The 22217-nt window shown below is 34.3% G+C and overlaps 1 protein-coding gene across 3 annotated transcripts in view; it reads right to left on the reverse strand.

Annotated features, from left to right (window-relative positions):
- LOC150094493 (uncharacterized) overlaps window positions 1-22217 on the reverse strand; it is a 258879-nt gene that overhangs the window by 115978 nt on the left and 120684 nt on the right. For all 3 annotated transcript variants that reach the window (XM_090411985.1, XM_090411987.1, XM_090411986.1), the window contains one exon: window positions 6663-9560. In XM_090411985.1, coding sequence (XP_090268111.1) covers window positions 6663-9560 — 2898 coding nt within the window. The remainder of the gene's footprint in view (window positions 1-6662; window positions 9561-22217) is intronic.

Raw genomic sequence — 22217 nt, forward strand, 5'->3', positions numbered from 1 at the left:
CATCCTGATAATGGTATGTTCTTGATCTTTTGAATATCTTTCTCATCCTTCCCCCTTTGGCACACTTAGGTGGGAGACCACCACCATACTTACCAGAAGTGTGAAGTGGCTTGAAAAAGTTCCATGCTTGCTCTCTAGAGCAGGGGTTCCAGACTATGTGAAGATAAATAAAAAAAATTCAAACAAATATATCAAATTAATAAAAAAAATAAAATAAAATCTTAACACACACATGGTATTATGAACTATAGGTTTATAAAAACCTTTACTAGATGTACTAGAAACTAAATGAATCCTTTACATGGTGCATTTGGATATTTTACATTATTTGCTTTCATGATCTTTACTACATGAACATAGATTGCAGAACCACAGTAGACAGTCTGAGCATTATCATATATCTAGCATCTGAAACAGCATAAAAGGTTTGGGATGTGTTCAGTTGACATACCCTGCTTTCACTGATGTTGCAGATTTTTAGTGCGCTAAATATAAGGATGATATTCCTTATCAGTACTGGGATACCATTCCTACATATGAGAATTCTTCTTATGGCTGTCAATCCTTCATATCTTAATTCAGAACAAATTTCCTTGTCAGGAACATCAAGGAAGTCCCATTCCAATATCACTCCTCTCAAGCAGTTTTGTAAGAAGATACAGAAGTGGAATTTTTCACTGAAATGATGCTGCATTTAAATGGATCTGGTGTACATCAACTGGTAAAACTGTTGCTGAAGGGGAGAGAGAGAGAGACGGTAATGACTAGGGTGAATAGATCTGAGGAAGCAAGACATGATGTGGAAGAGCAGGAAAGTAGGTTAGGAGAACTTGTGAGTGGCATGAGTAAGAGAATAAGAGAAATGGAACACAAGACAGACAAGGAAATTGGGGGGGGGGGGGTCAAGGTAAAGAGGGAAATACTCTGTGAGAATGAAGTGTGGATGATGATTACAGGAGTGGATGTATGATGAATGCACAACAAAGAATTGAGATGACAGGGATGTGGGGGGAGGGAACAACATTTAAATCTGGGGAGAGGTAAAAATATCAGTGACGATAAAGAGGAATGGTTGGTGGGGGAGAGTCATATCTAAAAAGTGGGGTCAGTGGAACTTGTTATTGAACTAGAAACAAACTACTAGGAACATTTATGAATTTCCAAAGTGTTAAAAAAAATGTAGTGTTCATAGAGTTCACTCACCCAAAATTTTTTAGAATAAGTGAGATGTGGCTGGATGAGGATAGCATACTGATAGGAATAGAGATGTAGGGATAGGTAAGTTTTCGTGAAGGCAAACAAAACAGAAAGGAAGGAGTGCTTTTGATAGAAGCAGAGACGCTATGCCCATCCAAGGATGAGATGAAAGGAGCAAATAGTGACTTTTTTGAAGTAGTATGGTGTTCCTACAGACTTGGTAATGTGGAATGCAGAGAGAAAAAATGTATAGGCAAATTGGTCTGGCTTATAAGAAAATGGTGCTCATTATGGGCACCTATATTTATTTCAATTACGATAATACAGATTGAGATGAACAGAGAGCATCCGAGGACAAAGAGAATGAATGTCTTGAATTTTTGAGGGACAACTATCTTAGGCAGCATTAACAGAGGATACACAAGAATCAAGGGTGTTGGATTTCAGAATCTCATCAGAGAATGTTATTATAAATGAGATGTCATATCCTCCTCCAGTTGTGAAAGTGACCAAGAAGTTCACTTGAGTGGTGGCCAGCCATATCAAGACTTTTGTGAGAAAGGGATATATGTAGGAACTATAAGGCTGGTGATTATATGATAAACTCAGGAGGCAGCTATTTCATGGAATGAGAATTGGATGGGAAAGAAATCAGTGCTGCTTGGTCCCTGCTCAGGAACTATCTGGAAGAGGTATTGTCTGAGAGTATTCCAAAGGTCAAGAGATTGAATAAGGTAGGTATAAAATGGAACAACAGAAGTGAAGGTTGCCATCTGTGAGAATAAAGTGTCATGGAGGCAGCATAAGATCAGTGGCAATAATTAGTTATATGAGTACAAAGAGCAAGCAAGAAAGGTGAATCACTTGCTAATCATGCCAAACTCATCTTGCTTTCATATACTACAGTTACCACATCTTTGATGCCTGATCTCTTTCTTAGTTCCATGTTTCTAACATGTTCCATTTTGCTGATGTTACAAATCCTACATTCTATTGCACACTGAGTTATTCTAAGAATCTCCTCTTCGTTTCTTGTCGTGTTCCATGTTTTTGATCCATATGTGAGTGATGGAAGAATGCCACTATTAAACAGTTCAAAGAAAATAAATCTTATGGAGTTTTTTTTTTGATATGTGGCCAGCAGAAGAATGAATCATTATGGAAAGATGGTTTGATCATTGATAATGACAGAATGATAACCCCTGAGGAGGATATAGTAGAGATGCTAAAAGCAAGTTGTGAATGTAGCATAATGCAGAACTTGAGAGCAGTGGGAAGGGAGGGGAAAGAGCTACTGATGGTGAATGAGCAGGAAGCATATGAGGAATTGAGTAAATTTGATATCAATAAGCTTGTAGGATCCACGTGTTTCTGCCCGATATCTTAGATCTCTTTTCATTTGCCATCAATTCTGTTTATTTTTCTGGGAAGAACAAAATTTACAAACAGACAGAGGGAACCACTATGGGTTCTCCCATAGTGGTTCCCTAAGATATGTAGATGTGTTCTCTATGTGGTCTTGTGACCTAGACACATTAGATTCCTTCCTCAGTCACCTCAATAGCCTACATCCAAGACTCCAGTTTATGATGGAAAAGGAAAATAACCCTTCCTAGACACCTTAGTAACATGCCTTCCTACTCAACACAGGCAGATACATTCACAAACTCTCCCACCACCACCACCCCTCTCAACAATATGGCATTATAAAAACTCTAACCAATAGAGCCCACAATCTTTGTTCCAGTGGGACCACCCTTAACCACATACACAACACCTTCCTTTCCAATGGCTACAGCGATTACAGAATTAAAAAAATAATCAGTTCCTCCCTCATCCCCAGCCATCTCTTCAGAAGAATTTCAGAAATGCATCACCATACCGTACATCCGTGGTACATCGGAAAAAATAGCCAGGTCCTTAAAAAAGTATAACCTCCACACAGCATTTAAGCCCCACTGTAAACTTGCTACCCTCATCCGTTCTACCAAAGATCAGCTCCCTCCCCTCTCAGTGCCCCGAGTTTATAAAGTACTCTATTCCTGCAAGCTGTCTTACTTTGGATAGACAGGTCGATCAGCAACCATCCATTTGTCAGATGTCATCTCCTTCCAGGAGATTGACTCCATAAGCTTCCACCATGTACAGTTTTGTATTTCTCTTTTACATTCTTCATAGGACAAAAAGGTCAGGTCCTTAATATTTCCCGTCCAATCTATTCTTTGTCTTCCTCTTCTTCTTTTTTCTTGTATCATTCCTTCTAGAAGTGTTTTTTGTAGGGATTCATGCCCTAGTATGTGACCAAGGTAGGTGGTTTTCCTTTTCTTAATGGTTTTCAACAGATTCATATCTTCTCCAATGTTTCTAAATTAATTTTTTTGGCAGTCCATGAGACCCTAAGACTTCCTCTGAGGATCCACATCTCAAAGGCTTTTAGTTTATTTTCACAATATTTTGATATTATCCAGGTTTCTGCTCCATATAACAGTGTTGACCATACGTAGCATTTGGACAGCCTAATTCTTGTTTTTGTGTGAATTTCTATTGAGGAATGCTTCAGAATGCTTTTCGTGCTAATGTAGATTGATCTAGCAATTTCTATTCTTCTTAATATTTCCTTATCACACTTTCCATTCTCTGTAATTAGTTGACCCAAATATATATAACTGTCTACTTGATGTAAAGTATTTCCTCTGATCTTACTATTTATATTGGGTATTTTCCCTTTTTCTCTTGTTACCAGGATGGTTTTGGTTTAGACCATCCATTTAGAAGAATGCAAATGCAAATTATACATCTGCAATCATGACTATGGTCAATCAATGTGGGTTGTATCCATGTTTTGGATACAACCCACAGGATCTCCTAGAAAAAAACCACCATGCTCCACCATAGTAAATTCAAAAAAGAAAGACTGTTTTTAGAATCTGCAGTTGCACTCAGAATTAACCGAATTTAAATAAACATGGTTGCATAAAACTTTCCAAAATTTGGCAAACATTAGTTATCAGAGATCCCACTTTACATCCTAGGCCACTACAAATGTCCATAGAGGGCACACCACCTAGATATGATTTTAGAGTCACCCATGTGTTTCACTTAGGATGTGTATTTAAGTGTGTGTTACAGTAGTTTTTTGTAATCCCTGAAGATGATGAATATTGGAAGAATAAAAATCAGTTTTAATTCTTTCCTAGGTGCTGTAAATATTCCATTAAACCATCCAACATAAAGCATGTAGGACTTGATGATATATCACCATGTTCCGTGAGGGAATACTCCCAGGATGGGTGGGGGGTGTTAACAGCAGCTTTAACTTAACTGTTTAACATGAGTCACAGATTAGCCCAAGTTTCAAAGAAGTGGAAAGAAGGCAAAATATTCTGTTTTATAATGGGGAAGATAAAATTTCAGAGACATTTCACTAAAACTGTCAAGGCTGCACAGCAGATTACAACAATAATGCAGAAAACAGTAACGTGTAGAAGTAAGGATGTTATTGTATAAAGCTTTTATCAGACCAGATCAGTGTGCACAGATTTGGTCTATAAGTTGGACATATAAGAGGTAATTACTGAATTAATGTGGGTGAGATTTTTCACAGAATGGGCGGAGGCAGGGAAAGAAACAAAAAGCAATCCATGGAAGCCGCATAAGGAGGGGATGACAAAGGGATAGAAGTGGGGTAATGTGAGGAGTAAGTATTTTGCACAGAGAATGGTAGGTGGTTGGAATAGACTGTCTGAAAGTGTGGTGAGAATGGAGGTAGTGAATGCATTTAAGTCACAGTATGATGATGATGAGTGTGTGTGTGTGTGTGTGTGTGTGTGTGTGTGTGTGTGTGTGAGAGTACGCATTTTCCTCCTATCAGGAGGTAATTTATTCTTACATGCTTCATTGCATACAATGCATAGTGTGTGTGTGAGAGAGAGGCACTTCCTGTAATGAGTCTTTTGAGTTCATGGAGGTCTAATGATGATAGTAATGATGATGGAGTCACTATGAGTTTTTGTAGGAACAAAATTAATAGATTATGGGGATCCTAAAAACCTTTCTAGATAAAGAAGAGTGACATTTTTCGATCTTACATTCATTTGTTACATGTATAATAAGAAAAGATAGTATACTTTTAAGCGTCTCAAATGTTTTCTGTTTCTTATTGTTTGTTGATTTACTAATGAACTGATTAATTCTTTAATCCTTATCTGGTATAAATAAGGATTAGAGATGGAGTATATTAAATCAGATAATGAGATGAAATGAGGGAATTTAAAGAAATATAATATCTATTTGGATTATTGACAAGGTGCTTTTTACTAGTCTCATGCACATTATTCTAGCAAAAGTCATGAGACATCCCTATGATGAATATGACTGCACAACTGCTAATTCTGTGACCTATAAAGAAGATTCAGTTCACTCAGAAGTCATTTTGTTCTTCCACGGTGAATGATAAGTACACAGAAAAAGTTAACAGCATTTTGGGGGGAACTGCAGGTCAGATATCATTTAGAGAAAATGCATCTGCATGCCATTGCACAGCAAGTAAGCATTTTCCCAAGTCAGGGCTAATAATATGATAAAAAAAATGGAAGTTCACAGATGATGCTGAGAACAAGATACAACAAGTAGACCTACATACTGAGTGAGTGACAGAGTTGAAGGGTGATAATCTCATCTCACTGTCAGACCTTTAAAAAATCTGTTTTGAGATGTTAGTAGCTTCAAGCAATTCAACAAGTCCTTCCACATAAAAAAAAACTACATGCCAAAAATTTTGAAGAAAGAATTTCAGTCAATCAGTCTTTGCTAACAATCAACATATGATACCAAGTGGTATGGACAAAGGCACAAAGAACAAGGCTGAAGAATGGAAATTGGTCTTGTGGTGTAACAAGTCACACTACTCACTCTACCTGGGTGTGTTGTTCTGCTGAAGTTTGGAGGTGATAACATAAAGATGTGGGGTTGCTTCTCATCTTCATGAGAATTTAAATCCACTAGTTGTGCATGGAATCATGACTAGTGATTCCATGACTAGAAAGCCACCAACCTGTTCCTGAAAGAACATTTGTGAGATGAAATGTAATTCAGGTTAAGACATCGATAAGAAGCCTGTCTTCATTAGCTGAACTTACTAATACTTCAAAGGTAGAATGCTGCATAATATATTTTTCAAGAAATTCATAGATAATTATCCATAATGCATTTAATACAGGTATTATAGGTAAAGGCAGGACAAAAACTTAACTTCTATCAATGAATAGGTTCCATTTATATCTGCACCTGTGTGTCTCATGCCGTTTGCTATGATAGTTGTACAAAGTCTAGTATGACTGATTTGAAGTTAGTTACAAAAAACAAAAATATAATTTAAAATTTTTAATTTAGAAATTGAGGCAACATTGTCTTTTTTTTTTAAATGAACTCAACAGAAATGAAAAGTATTAAATGCTTAATATTACCTTCTGTAGTACTTTGAAAACTAATCACTTTTGGCCAAACTCCTGCTACTGAAGCAACCAAGAAGGGTGCAATACTTGGAATTTTATGCAGCAAATCATAACACAGGATGCGACTCCTTCTTATACTTGAATGATGCCTACAAATGGCAGTGTGAACACGACAGAGAGAAGACATGCCATACATTTTTGGAGTTTCAACTGTGAAGAGATAAGAATGTATTGCCACCTGAAGACCAGTAAGAAGATCTTTAAGATGCTTTCTATGTTTGCTATCAATATAAAATAACAGGGATACCAGGTTGTGTTCCATTTTTGTTAATAATGGAGGTGGCATTTTTTCATTGAGAAAAGAAACAAATGGATTTGTTCTGGATAATGAAAGATGATATAATACTGATGATATAAGATCGTCTGTGGATGGTACTACTGTTGGATTTAATAACAAACACAAAACACTTTCCATTTGTTTTTTTGGATCAGCATTTCCAGTGCTACGGCTTATAAGTTCCACTGTTTTCAGCACTGTGAGAACATTACTGTGTGGTTTTGGAATGTATTTCCCCAAATCCCAAAAGTGCATTAAATTTATTGACTGAGTTTGTGCATCTTTGCCATCCATACCTACATCTGAAATAGCTGCCACTTCCTGAGACAACAAATTATCCTCATTCTCCACACATTTTTCTTTAGAAAGTTCCTCATATTTGACATTAAAATCACTGGTCTTTTTATTATTCGCTAAGGATTCAGTATAATCCATAGCTCCATCTTCATTTTGTGGTATATCCATTTCATGTTTCTGCTTAAAGTGAGCTTCAAAATTAACACGAGAAGCATCATAAGATAGCAAGGTGACATTACTGCATGCTTCTATCGGTGGCATATCAGTGCAAATTTCCTTTTCTCCAGAATGCGAATTTATATTGTCAGTTGATATCTCCATTCTGGGTTTTTTCAAGTTTGGAACTTTGACAAATGATGCCACCTGGTCCAATTTTCGTTTAGTCATATTTTCATTTTCAAGGATATTTATCTTTTCATGTTCCAACAATCTTAAGGACCCAAATTCTTGTTTTAGGCAACTTTCTTTTTTCACTGTTTCAAGCAAATTGGTTTGTTTCTGTTCAATGTCTGCAGATTTTTTAAACACTTGATTTTGATTATTTTTATGCTGCTGACAGTTATTAGGTACAGAACTGTTTCTGAGAGGTCTTGATGATAAGGTAGAGTAATTAACACAAGTTTTTTGTGCTATACTGTGTCTTGTCTGATTTTCTTGAATGTGTTTAAATTCAGAAAATGAACTTTTAGAAGGATGGCTTGCATTTTTATTACTAGATGATTCAGAATTTACAATGCATTTTTTATCTAAGTTTTCATTAGGACTTTTCAGATCTGTCAAACTCTGGCAAACTGGTTGGCTCTGCCTATCTCGAGACTTATTATGCCAGGAAACACAAAATTTGTTAGTTTCTGGGTCGACTTCTAGATGTAAAGATGTATCTTTAAGGTTTGCTTGATCTGATTCTGCTGGAAGCTGAAAAGATAATTTAATATATCCATCTTCAGTTTGTTTAATATCTGCTTTAAAACAAGAATCAATATTAACTTCTTTATTTTTAATATAATTTTTTTCAGAGTGAATATCTTTGGACTGTTTGTCCTCTGCAGGAGAGATTTTCGTCACAATATCTGCTGATGACACTGAATGATCTGTACACTCTGGAGGGTCAAATCCTTCAGACTGTTGGTGATATAAATATTTATCTTTTTTTTTGTATGTTGATATATCAAATGTCTCTGTATAATTATTTTGGCTTACAATTTCTTCTCCAACATAAGGTTTATTGGGTACTTCCTGTTTCTCAAGGCCATGTATTTTATCATCCTTCACTAAATGTGAAGCCTTACTATTTGCAAATGCCCATCTTCTATTTCTATGAAAAATAGGAAAATTTTGAGGATTACAAAACCGAGCAACCTCTTGTGATGTAATTTCATCTACTTCGCCTTCTAAAGTTTGAGGAGGTGGAGTTGGTGGTAGTGGAGACAGAGGAAAAATACTGTCAGCTTCAAGACACATCTGAGATTTCATAATTGCTAGTTCTCCATGGAAATTTTCATATACTTTGTTCTGTTTCTCAAAGGACAAAAATTTTTGTTTTCCAGGTTGAGATTCAGATACATGTTTAATTATACTATTATTAGTTTCAGATTTAACTGGTATTTCTTTAAATACTTCCTTCTTTAAGTTTACTGAAGCTATTTTGTTTTTATAAACATCATCATCAAAAGTGTTTTCTGGCCCATGGAATGGTTCCACACTACATTCAACATCTTTAGCAATCAATTTTCTTGTCATATAATGTACATCTGCATGGCTACAAGTTTCACTGGGATTCTGCACAGTTCCGCACATCTCAGATGAAACAAAGTTATTTGTTCTTGTTTCTACAGAATTATTGGCTAAAACTGATTTATCATCACAATCCTTATCAGTTGTTTTGCAATGTAATTTCCTTAGAGAACAATTTCTTGAATTTGATTCTTCAGAATGTTGTTTATCAGTATCTTCAGAAAGTTTATTATGTATTGTTTTCTTGGTGGCAGTGTAAGATACAAAATTCTCAAGTTCTATTTTACTATTCCTTGTATTTTCCTTTTCTATTAAATTACAATTCTCAGCTGACACATTAAGAGAAATTTGTTTATTTTCTGAATTAGGTGGTATACAAATCTGTGCTATGTCATGTGACTTTGATGTCATTCCTTTCTCCATTTCACCATCAGAATTCCCTTCTGCCGGGACACTGTTTGGAGAAGAAGATAGTTCATCGGAAAGGAACATATCTTCAAGCATTTTGCCTTCTTCATTTTCATCTTCTAATTCTTCTTTTCCTAGGTAATATATAAAAGTTATGTTTCTTGAAAACATTACTAATATTTTTATTTCACGTAAGTTAATTTTTGATGCAAATGTATAACTGAAAATTATTTTTTAAAAAATTCTGGCTATTAATAAAGATTTATTATAAATCACTAAGATACTTCATAATATGCATGAACACTAAAGATATCAGTGAAGTAATTCTTCCTCAATTACACTGTACACCAGTATTCTTAATGAACGTGTACAAAAATATTTGTTCTACTGCTATTTGCCCACCTAATAAGCTAAAACTGTTAACAGTACAGTAACAAAATTTATTAAACTAAAGCTGATTTTTAAAAATTCTTCTATTTAAAAATAAAAGGCTTAATTTAAAAAAAAAAAAAAAAAAAACTATAGAACATAAAATAATCTACGGGCTTATGTAATGGCTGCCAAACATTTATTGTATTATGAGAGCCTGTGTAGCTTAGTGGATGTAGTGTTTGCACACCACGGCACTTGGCCACACGAAGGAAAACTTGGTTTCGAATCTAGTCAGCAACCAGAGGAAATTTTTCTAAGCCATTTTGCGACCGGTTCCCGAGTTAGTTGATCTCTGACACGGGTAAGCGGGTTTTGGGGAAAGGGGGGGGGGGGACCTACTCTGCCTCTCCATCTCCACCAACCACCTTCATTATCTACACCAGTGCCATCTACTGCTGACCACCACCACTAATATTTTCACAGACAATCACAAACATTCATGCCCATGAGGGGATTCGAACCCGCAGCCTTGTGGCTGGAGAGGGGATACGCTAACTACTAGACCAACCAGGCCATTTTCCAAGAGAGAGAGAGAGAGAAAGAAAAAAAAAAGAGTACAGGTATGTAACAAGATTAAAATAACTAATTTTAAAAATATTAATATATCCCAAGATTAATATTAAAGACTACAAAAATATTATTTTTTAGCAATCATAACATAGTATAACCTGAATGATCTCTAGCTTACAGTTAATGATGTAACTCAGCCTGTTCTGTATACTTATGTACGCCCCAGATGATGATCTTGATGTGAAGATAGAAACGTCGGGATAATAAAAAAGTTTTTTAACACGGTTGTAAATTCCATAAACATTTTTAAAATGAATGCTGATCACCGTGTAACCCTAAAAGAAAGGATTAATAATGATTAATAATGTGAAATTAGCACATGTTTATGCTGATTTTCGGCATTAACGTTTTCAGCTGGCTTCTTTTTTAAAGCAAACACTGTAATATTTCATAAGATAGGGATGTTCTAAAAGTAACAAAGTAACTGTGACAGCAATTTTTACTACTGAAATACAACTGTTTGCCCACATGCATACACCTTCATTTAATTTTATTATTATTTCCATTTGATTTGCACACATGTTGAAGAACTACCAGTCAAAAACCAGTGTAATACCATATTAGTCAAGGAAATCTTGACCATAAATATAATAAAATGATCTTAACTCTAAAAAATACACATATATTTTTATTTCATTATTATTTTTTTTTATCAAACATGACAGAATTATGCTGGGTCTGCATCTCCTCTGAACTGTGCTGTCATGGAACATCATTATAGCTTTGTCAGCAATAACTCTTCTTACTTTATCCAGTGTATTTCAATTCAGTAATGGTCTACATTAAATATCTCAACTCTGATAAAAAGTTCATCAATGAAATACCATGCACATCTCAAAAGACCATAATTACACTTTTCTTAAATTGCAAAGGTCCGTGTTTTGAATTTCTTTGATGCCATGGAAGCCTTGGCACTCAGGTGTCATGTAGTCCACTTTTACTTTAGGTGACTGGCACTGAGACCCAAGTTCATTTATCAGCATCTTCAGAAAATTTCAAGTTTGCATGTGAGGGTATCTTTACAAATATCACGGCCATAATAGCTGTTTTGAGCTGGTTAGTTCTCTTCAGAGACCAGGTGAAAACTTTAAGAGAGCAAAAACTCTCATTCACTATTAAGGAAATCAAATGCATTTTTCGTAAGTGAATTCTTGGTTAATGCATAAATGTAATTACTAAAGTGTGAAACTTTAATAAAAATTGCACTAATAAAAGTGAATATATGGATGCTTGGTCTCATGACTTAAGCAGTGCAAGCTAAGTCATCTCTGATGCCGAGGATTGTATCCTCGTAAGCTCTCTGGTCAATTTTATGAAACTTTCATAAGTTCTAAACATTATACAAAGCTTTGAAATAATGTCAGATCTAATATCCACACTGCCTATGTAATTTTACATCACTGAAATAAAGCCATATGTCTATTTTTACTAATTAGTAATAAAGAAAACAAATATTTTTCATATACAAGTAGCAAAAAGCGTATCACCTTATTATTAAAATACTCTGGATCAGAGATAGTTCCAGAAAGCAAATTATATTTTTGTTTAATCCTTTAGCCAAGTATAATCAAACAAAATTTGCCCGTGAAGTATCTTCATGACTAAGCTACTTGTTTCCCTTGGTATCTTCTTGGGTCTGACTACCATCAATGAGACCTCAATAAAGGTTGAAACTAGTGGGTAGTGATGCTTCCCATAATGCAGAGCAACATAAACATCCAAAAGGAAGTGTGCTTTTAAATACTGAAGATTAAGGGTTGATGTAAAGTCAACAGTCTCTATATACAAGTAGCCTAGTTGTGAAGATACTTCAGCTGCAAACTTTGTTTGCTCACACATGGGTAAAGGATTAAACTAGATATAATTTCTTGTCAAGTATAATTTACTTTATAACCAAGTGAAAAAAATTTCTACATCTTATATGAATAGCACTGTGGTTCTCTAAAAATTAAAGATGCTAAGAAATTATATTCTTTGTTAAATCCTTTATTCAAGTGTAAGCAAACAAAGTTTGTATGTGAAGTAACTTCACAACTTGGCAAATCATATATAGAGGCTAATGACTTCACATCGCTTGCCTTCATATCACATAATGCAAAACACATATCCTTATGGACATTTATAATGCTATACATTATGGGAAGGGTTACTACCCAGACCGAAGGCAGGTGATGTGAAGTCATTAGCCTCTATATACCAGTTGCCCAGATGTCTAGTTACTTCACGTGCAAACTTTGTTTGCTTACACTTGGATAAAGGATTAAAATTAAACTAAGAATATAATTTCTTGCCATCTTTATCAGGTCATCCCAAAAGCAATGTTTTAAGCATTAAGTTTTGAAAGGTTATAAAAGATAAAACACTTGCTGATTTAATCAAGTATATACTCCATCTGAATGAATAATGCTCTCCCTACACTGTGAAAGCTTCATAATGCTATTTCTATAGAATTCAGGAGGTTTGGAAGTAAAAAAAAAAAAAAAAAAGTCGCATAGGCTCAATTTCAGTGCCTCTAATGTATCATATTGTTTTTCATTAATGAAATGCTGCAAACTTCAAAATAAGTGTTAATCTGAAGGTGCAGGATCAGAAGAATACAGAGGATATGGAAGCTTTTCCTAGCCAAGTTCCTCAATCTTGGTACAGGTGATTCTTGCACTATGGGGGCATGCGTTATCATGGTTATAAACAACACACTTTGAATGACCAGAGAACACCTCTTTTATTTCAGTTTTTTATTCAACCAATCGAGTTGTTCACAGTATACTTCAGCTGTGATTGATTGATTTTGTGGCAAGACTTCAAATGCTTAACAGACAAATGCAAAACAAGACCTTCACCATTCTGAGGGTGAGGGTCTTGTTTTGGCTGAGTTTAGCCTGTTCTCCTGAATGAACGCACTGCCTTCAGCACTTAACATTCTTGCAAAGTATCCACTTTTCATCACCAGTGACTACACGACTCAAAAACGGAGACTGAAGCTCTCAAGAATAAAGAGCAGTGCAGATGTTGATGTGCTCCCATCAATATTGTTCATCAGTTCGTGAGGAATCTACCAGCAGAACTTAGACACTATTCCAAGATCTTGCAAATGGTGATGGATGGTCGATGATGATGAATTAAGATCTTTTGCTAAATCTTCAACAGTTGCATTAGTATTTCTTGCAACAGCAACTTCCAGCATATCATATCATTATCAAGAGAGACAGGAAGTCTAGAGCGAGAGGAGTCATTCAAGCAAAAGTCCCCTTGTCGAAATTTTTGGAACCATCGCTGGCACTTTTGCACATTCAAAACATTATCACCATAGACTTCTTGCACATTTTTTACAGTGTTACCTTTTCTTTGAACTCATAAAGCACAATGTGCTCTTCAGTGACCTCAACAGTAATAAAGGGTTATTTAAACAATAACTTATGCATGATGTTCTTACAAGGTGGAATTCCTTAGAATGAGGCTGCTTCAGCTTAGCAGTGCTTATAATGCTTTAAAATTCATGTAAGACATGTTTGAACATGTACAGTATAAAAAATGACATTTGGGATGACCTGATATAACCAAGTGGAAAAACTTTCAACATCTATCTCTAATCCAGAGTATTTTAGTAATAAGGTGTGACACCTTTTGGCTACTTGTATATGGAAATATGACTTCTGCATTACTTCAACCTTGGTACCACTTCTGATTAGACTTCAATAAAGGTTGAAACCAGTCTGGGTAGTGACTCTACCCATAATGCATAGCATTATACATGTCTGTAAGAATATGTCCTTTGCATTACAGGATGAATGCCAAAATCAAGCCTTTGTCACTTTTTTATTATTATTAAATTAAGATACAGGTAACCCTCTTATAGCGTGGTACTTATACAACACGGTCTAGAAATTGTGGTATCCCTTGTTCAACGCGATTTCGATATAACACAGTCTACAATTTCTAGTAACCCTTAATTTTTTTTTCATTTTTTTTTTTTTCATATTTTTCACCACAGGACTTAAAAATCAAATTTTATCTTCGTTAAATTTGTGTCTGCTCGTATCGCACAAGTAGTTATAAGAGTATCGAATTTAATTTTATTGTATCGCAGAATAAGGTACTGTACAGAGGGCTTTTGCATTCTGTGTCATTCTCAACAAATAGTGCAATTAGAGACAGATGGAATAAAAACGGTGCTAACTAATAAATCATATGTCCCCTCTCACAGAAACCATGCTGTATAGACTTGAGCAAAACCATATGTTGCACCGAAACACAGTATCTAACTAAAAACTATTGTCCAATTTTTCAATTATGAAATAAGTGTTTTTTTATTGCATTTGAAATTCTCGATGTCATTATGACAGATCACAAAGGCTAACTTAAAATAAAAGACTACCAAGAATTGAAACATGCCATATAATGAATGTGTGAGTTCGCCTGCCACCTCAAACAAGAGGTGGCAGGCGAACTCTTGAAACTGTGTGAGTTGAGCCAGTCAGTAATGAGAAGTTCCATCGGAACAATAAATGACACCCTTGCGAATGTGTTAAAACTAATGGTGAATGTTGTTATGACAATTTCAGATGTTATGGAATTCAATTGAAGAGAATTAGCATTTCAACTCAACACCTGTCGGTTGCTTTTGTCTTTGGGTCCTGCAATCTTTTGTTAATACCGCACCAATCATATGCATGTTTTTATAGCTGCTGTCTTGTGTAAAACAAAATTCAGCTTGTACGTATTGTAACAATTAAAAAAAAAACATGAATAATTTATAAGTGTATAAAAGGATATCACCTGTAAATCGTTGACGTGCCATCTAGGGTTTACTGTATAAAGTGTTTATCGTTGAAAATTGTCTTAGTTTTCTGCCAGGAAAGCGCATTTAAAATCATAAGTGTGTTATTCTCAAGCAGAGCAGTTTATTTTCTGGTGAGTTACATACATATGTTATGCTTTTTTTTTTATTGTAAAAGTTTATTTTTATTATAATGGCCACTAAAACTGCAACGAAAGGTAAAAAACCAACACTGAAGAGGAAATTCATTTCTCTCAAAGAAAAAATTAAAATCTTGGATCGGTTGAAAATTGGAGAAAAACCAGGAGTTGTTGCAAGGACTCTAAATTTAAATGAATCAACAAATTGGACAATCAAACAAAATGAACATAAAATCCGAGAAAGTGTTATTGCTGGGTCAATGGTAAGTGCAAAGCGCATTTCTCATGTTCGAGATATTCTAATAGAAAAAATGGAGAAATCTCTAATGATTTGGATAGAAGACTGCACTCAAAAGAAAATTCCTTTGGATGGACACCTTATTAAGCAAAAAGCTATCAAAGTTTATAAACATTTAAAAGAACTTGATCAAGATTCTTCAGAAGAAATCTCTTAGCATGGATTTTCTGCCAGTAAGGATTGGTTCGAAAACTTTAAAAAGCAGTTTTCTTTGTATAATCTTAAAATCCAGAGAGAATCAGCAATAGCAGATGTTGAAGCTGCCCAGAAATACCCTGCAGAACTTTTAAACAGTGTAGATCAGGTGTTCAATACGGATGAATCTGGGTTATATTGGAAAAAAAATGCAAAAACGCACCTATATTTCGAAAAATGAAAGATCAGCTCCTGGATTCAAAGTTTCCAAAGATAGAATTACTTTACTGTTTTGTAGTAATGCATCAGATGATTACATGACAAAACCAATGTTTATTAACCGATCTGTATATGAGCAAAAAGTGTTGTGTGCAAGCTTCCAAAAAATTCAACCTTGATATATATGAGGGTGTGTGTGTTTATATATAAGGTATAAATATATACATATATATGTAATTAAACATAAAAAAGAAGAATATATATATATCAAGAAGACAGCAAATGCAGATTGTACAAAGAGAAGGAAGAAATGGTAGACCACATTATAAGTGGGTGTAGCAAAATCGCACAAACAAACTGAGTACCGTAAAAGGCACGATAATATGGCTAAGATAATTCACTGGTATTTATGTAAAAAGCATGGATTTAAAGTATCTAAAAACTATTGGAAGCATAAAGTTGACCAAAAGGTGATTGAGAATGAAAAAACTAAAATACTCTGGGATTTCAAAATCCAAACTAACAAAAGCTTGGAATGTAATACACCTGATATAACATTGGTTGAAAAAGGTGAAAATAAGTGTTCAGTTTATAAATATCAGTACCAGGAGATAGCCAAATTGACGAAAAAGAAACTGAAAAAATTACAAAGTGCTGTGAGTTGCAAATCGAAGTTGAACGAATTTGGCAAAAGAAAACAAAAGTTGTTCCCATAATAATAAGTGCTTTAGGCACCATGCCCAAAACACTAAAAAAACATCTGGAAGCACTTGAATCAGATGGATTCAAAACCAGGTAGTTGTAAAAGGCCGCTTTGTTGAGCACAGCATTCATATTCAGAAGGCATTTCCACAATTCATAGGCCCTTGGGTAGGGCTCGAATTAGTGAAATAAAACCAGCCTTTTATTTAAGGCTGAGGAAGCAAATCAAGCTTGGATGAATATTATATATATATATACACACACACACACACACACACACACACACACAACTACTTATATACATACAAATAAACCAGTGCTTTTGTTTTTGAATTTTTTTTTTGTTCATGACCCACAATAAGAAATGCATTTTACATTGTGACCCAGTACATACACATGCACAGAAGTGCACATACCCTGACTACATTTTAACATTTAAATACATAGATTAAAAAAATACAACATAGATAAAAAAAAAACACCAACCTCCAAATAAATAATAAAAAAACAGAAATTAGGAAATAATTTATTTAATGTAATGGGTGTACTTGGTTTTATGAGTTTATTCCATTTTTGTGTATTTCATATTGGAATAAACTTATAAAACCAAGTACACCCATTGCATTAAATAAATTATTTCCTAATTTTTCTTTTATTTTTTTGATTAATTGTCACCATTTTGCCCATACATGGCATAAGTTTGGTATAGGCTCTTGTGCTTTTCAAGTGGGATGTGAAAAAGCCTACATTTTCATATCCAGCAGGTGAACTTAAATATACCTCTGTATATTTCTCTTCATTTCGCTTTTCTTCTCATAATAAAACAATCTATTCTATGGGTAATTTTTACTTCTGATTTAAATGTTATGGAGTTACTTGCAAACTTTAAAAAAGTCCCATTTGATAATATGCTTTCTGAAAAACTGCACTGATAATTCATAACTGACATCGGTGCGACAGCAAAATTGTTTTTTTAATATTTATAAAGACTGATGCTAGAAGGGACCTCTAATGAAGGCAAACATCACAAAGCCCCCCCCCCCCAACACACACACACACACACACACACACACACACACACACACACACACACACACACACACACACATTTAAACCATGTTGATTAGATTTTGTACAAGTGTCCAAATCTAACTATAAAAGACAAATGGATGCTGTTCTTAACCCTTTAGCAATCATAAACAACTTCTTTGTAAGAGCAGCACCTTATAGTTAGATTTGGACACTTGTAACAAAATCTAATCAACGTGTTTTAAATCTACAAAATATGTGAGTCCACTCTGATATTTTCCATTCAATTTTATTTTAAAAGATGCTGGTTGCAACCCACTCAATAATTGATTCCATGACCTACTAATGAGTCACAACCTGCAATTTGAACACTGAAATAAACCAACAACAACAAAAATAGATTATAAAGAAATATATATATCCAGTTGACCGTTCAAGAATGCAGGTTTGAATTGTGGATCCACTTATATGCATTTTTTTAAATATATCGGAAAATTTTTAAGAGATTTCGACAATTTGAAAAAAAAACTGGCAGATGAACCTCGTAGCTTAGAAATATCGAAAAAATTAAGAAAAAGTTAAATAAAAAAAAAGTTAGTATGTCATGAATGCATAAAATATACGTAGATACGAGTATTGTTTGAATTTGTACTTTTTTCATTGTCCTCTTGGTGCTTTATGTATAGTTTCTGTCAATCCTTCATGGTCAGTCAATGTGCGATTTCCCACCATACCATTTCATTTGTTCAGTTTCTACCATTTCCTTTTTTTTATGATAAGAGTAAATTACGACTCTATCATAAAAATCTTATTATCTTATTATCATATCTTATTAAGTTTGTAATAAATTATAAATGTAACTGACTGCTGAAGTTTTCAAGTTATTTTTGATTTTAATGTTGCAGATTGCACATATTTAGTTTATTATAAAGATTTAAAGTAAGTGATTTTTTTTGGTCTAGCTACTCACTGATGAAGCCTCAATAAAGGCTGAAACCGGTCTGGGTAGTGACCTCCCACCATAATGTAATAACATCATACATTTCCTAGGAAATGTGTTTTTACATTATGGTAAATACCAAGAATAGCAATCAGAACTTTCCCCACCTTTGTAATGAGTTGCCCATGTTTGTACCACGTTCTAGGACTACTTGCATTTAGCTCACGCTAGTATTCGCCGATACTTTTATAGTTTTTTATACTATATTCGGCATGAAACTCTCTGATTCCAATCTTTGAGTTTCTTATTCGGTTTTAAAACAATGTGGGATCTAATATCCCCTTAATTTAATTAATGTTTATATCGCCGAAATGAAGCCTGTTGGCTCTTTATATTTAAGCAACTTAATGGGTGCACCTTTTGGACAACTCGTATAGCAGCGTATATAAGTTCTTTTCGCTATACCCTTTGGTATTAATTTGGTCTAGCTACTCACTGATGAAGCCTCAATAAAGGCTGAAACCGGTCTGGGTAGTGACCTCCCACCATAATGTAATAACAGCATACATTTCCTATGAAATGTGTTTTTACATTATGGTAAATACCAAGAATAGCAATCAGAACTTTCCCCACCTTTGCAATGAGTTGCCCGTGTTTGTACTATGTTCTAGGACTACTTGCATTTAGCTCACGCTAGTATTCGCTGATACTTTTATAGTTTTTTATACTATATTCGGCATGAAACTCTCTGATTCCAATCTTTGAGTTTCTTATTCGGTTTTAAAACAATGTGGGATCTAATATCCCCTTAATTTAATTCAAGTAAGTAAGATTAATTGTAACATTTTGTATAATTTCCTACTATTTTAGTTCTTTGCTATGTCTCTCATTGTTTTTTTTTATATTGCTGACACCCACGAAAGATTATTTGCAAACCTATAGTACATTTTGTATGGTGGGCAGGCTAGAGACCAAACATGGAAGTTTTTTAAGCCACTTCAGGTCTCCACAATAAGGGGGTGGTAGTCTCACACAGGGCGATGACATTCATTTCCCACCGAAAGACAACCACAAATATTCATGCACACAGTGGGATTTGAATCCACAACCTGTTGGTTGGAGAGCAGGTACACTAAACCAGTGGCCAACCAGGAAGTTGAAATCTTGCCATCTTGTGGCGTTCTGTGGTTGATGTATAATTCCCTACCATTCTCTTTGTGTTCTGTTTCCCACTATTGCTTTTGTTTAGTGGCCACAGAGTTCTCCCAAATTTCTCTCTACTCTTCAGTAGAGGATCATTACTTATTTGTCTTGGCTATAAAAGTATTCGGCATTCATTGATCCCCCCCCCCCCCCCGGCCTATGTAGCAACATACAATATAAAATGGTGGCAATCAAAATTCTGTACACAACAGCATACCAGTTTACTCTAGTTGTCTTCACTTCTATTTTGTTCGTTTTTAAACTATTTTTGCTATAGCTAACAGAATTTGTATGTTTTCATCCATCAATATGAATTTCACTTACACTGCCGTCAGTACAAAAGTCTAATAGGAAGATCAGTACTGGTCATGACAAAATTTGGAATTTATTTTTTATTAAAATACTACAATGCTAAAAGCTAGCCATGATATGACTATGCCACATTATGCTGGTCCCAAGCCTGGGTAAATATGTGAAGGTTGAGCAAAAGGTGTTAGCAAGCCATCCTCATAAAAAAGTGCTATGCTATGGAAACCAGGACCACAGAAAAATATGACCAAAATGTAATACTAAATGAAGACAAAGTGATGAGAATGACATTCCCTAGTGACAGTTCTTATAGAGGAAGTAGGGAATTGAGGAATACAACAGAAAATTTGGACAAGACTCGAAAACCAAGAGGGAGAGATAGATATTGTTTGGAGTCAAAAACACAATACAAATTTGGATGTTTGAATGTGAGGTCTATGTATGAAACATCAAAAGCAGCCAACATAGCCCAAGAAATGAAAGACTACAAAATTCAAATATTGGGAATAAGCGAGACAAGATAGAATGGACAGGAATCAATCCAGTTGATTTCAGGAGAAACAATAATATATACTGGAAACAAAGATGAGGTTAGTGAGTGCACATGCAAAAGGAGTGGCAATAATGATGTCCAGTAAAGCAAAAGCCGCAATGATAGAATGGGAACCAATTACAGAAAGATAAATTAGAGCAAGATTTAACTCAAGATTCTATAAAGTAATTATAAATGTATTTGCACCAACTAATAATGCTGATAAAAAAGAAAAAAATATGAATTTTATGATATATTCCAAAAAACAATAGATAACACAAATCCTACAGATTATAGAAATTATAGTAATGGGATCTAAATGCTAAAAGAGGAAATGATCTTACAGGTAGAGAAATGATAATGGGAAAAGAAGGTGTAGGAAATATAAATGAAAATGGAGAGATGTTACTGGATTTCTGCATGGAGAATGAATAAGTAATAGGAGAATCCATCTTTAACCATAAAAATATATATAAAGGTATCATGGATAGTACCCGATGGAAAAATATAACCAAATTGATCACATAATGATAAAAAGAAATGGAGAGGATCTCTTTTAAATGTCAGATCAGTGAGAGGGGCAGATGTTTACACAGAACATTTTTCAGCAATAGGAGAAATTAAAATAAGATTCATGAAAACATAATGAATGCAATAGGTAAAGATAGAATGTATAACATAAATGAGCTAAAAAATATAGAAACTAAAAGAAAATATGCAGTAAAGGTTAAAAATAGATACAAAGTTCTTACTCAGACCATAGAACGAACATGAAGAATTCAGAAGCACTGAAGAAATATGGGAAGTTATTAAAAATATATACCATGAAGCCACAGAAAAAATACTAGGAGTGCACAGAAGAAGACAAAGAAGACTTCATACACAAAACTCAAAATTGAAGAGAGAAAGAAAGAAAAAATAATAATACAAGATAAAAATAACATCAGCTTACAAGAGAAATATAAAGAAATTAAGAAAAATGTAAAAAAAAGAGATAAGACTTTATAAAAACCTACTAAATGAGGCAAAAATTGCAGCTAATAGAGGTGATACTAAAACATTATATCATATTACAAGAACAATGGCAGGCAAGAAAAGAAGAAGAAAAGATATTATTAAAGGCAAACAAGGAAATAAAATAAACAACAATAAAAAGAAAATAGAAAGATGGGTACTTCAAAGAGATAATAAATAGAGAAAAACCTGAAAAAGAACTTCAAATACCAAAAAGAAAAGAAAAATATCAAAAATAGACACCAAAGAAATAAAAAAAAAAAAGTGAAATACAAGAAGCATAAAAGAATGTAAGAATGGAAATGCAGCTGGTATAGGTGGTATACCAAAGGAACTACTAAAAGCAGATATAGATGTAACTGTGAATATAATCTATCTATTTTTCAACTAATATGGAATGAAGAAGACCAAATGGATGGAATACCAGGTTACTGATCAAAATACAAAAAAAAAAAAAAAGAAAAAAAAAAGAGATTTAACTGACTGCAATA

This window comes from Typopeltis vanoorti, chromosome 22, assembly GCF_054136105.1.
Source record: "Typopeltis vanoorti isolate ZY-2024b chromosome 22, IOZ_Tvanoo_1.0, whole genome shotgun sequence".
In the NCBI taxonomy this organism is placed as follows: domain Eukaryota; kingdom Metazoa; phylum Arthropoda; class Arachnida; order Uropygi; family Thelyphonidae; genus Typopeltis; species Typopeltis vanoorti.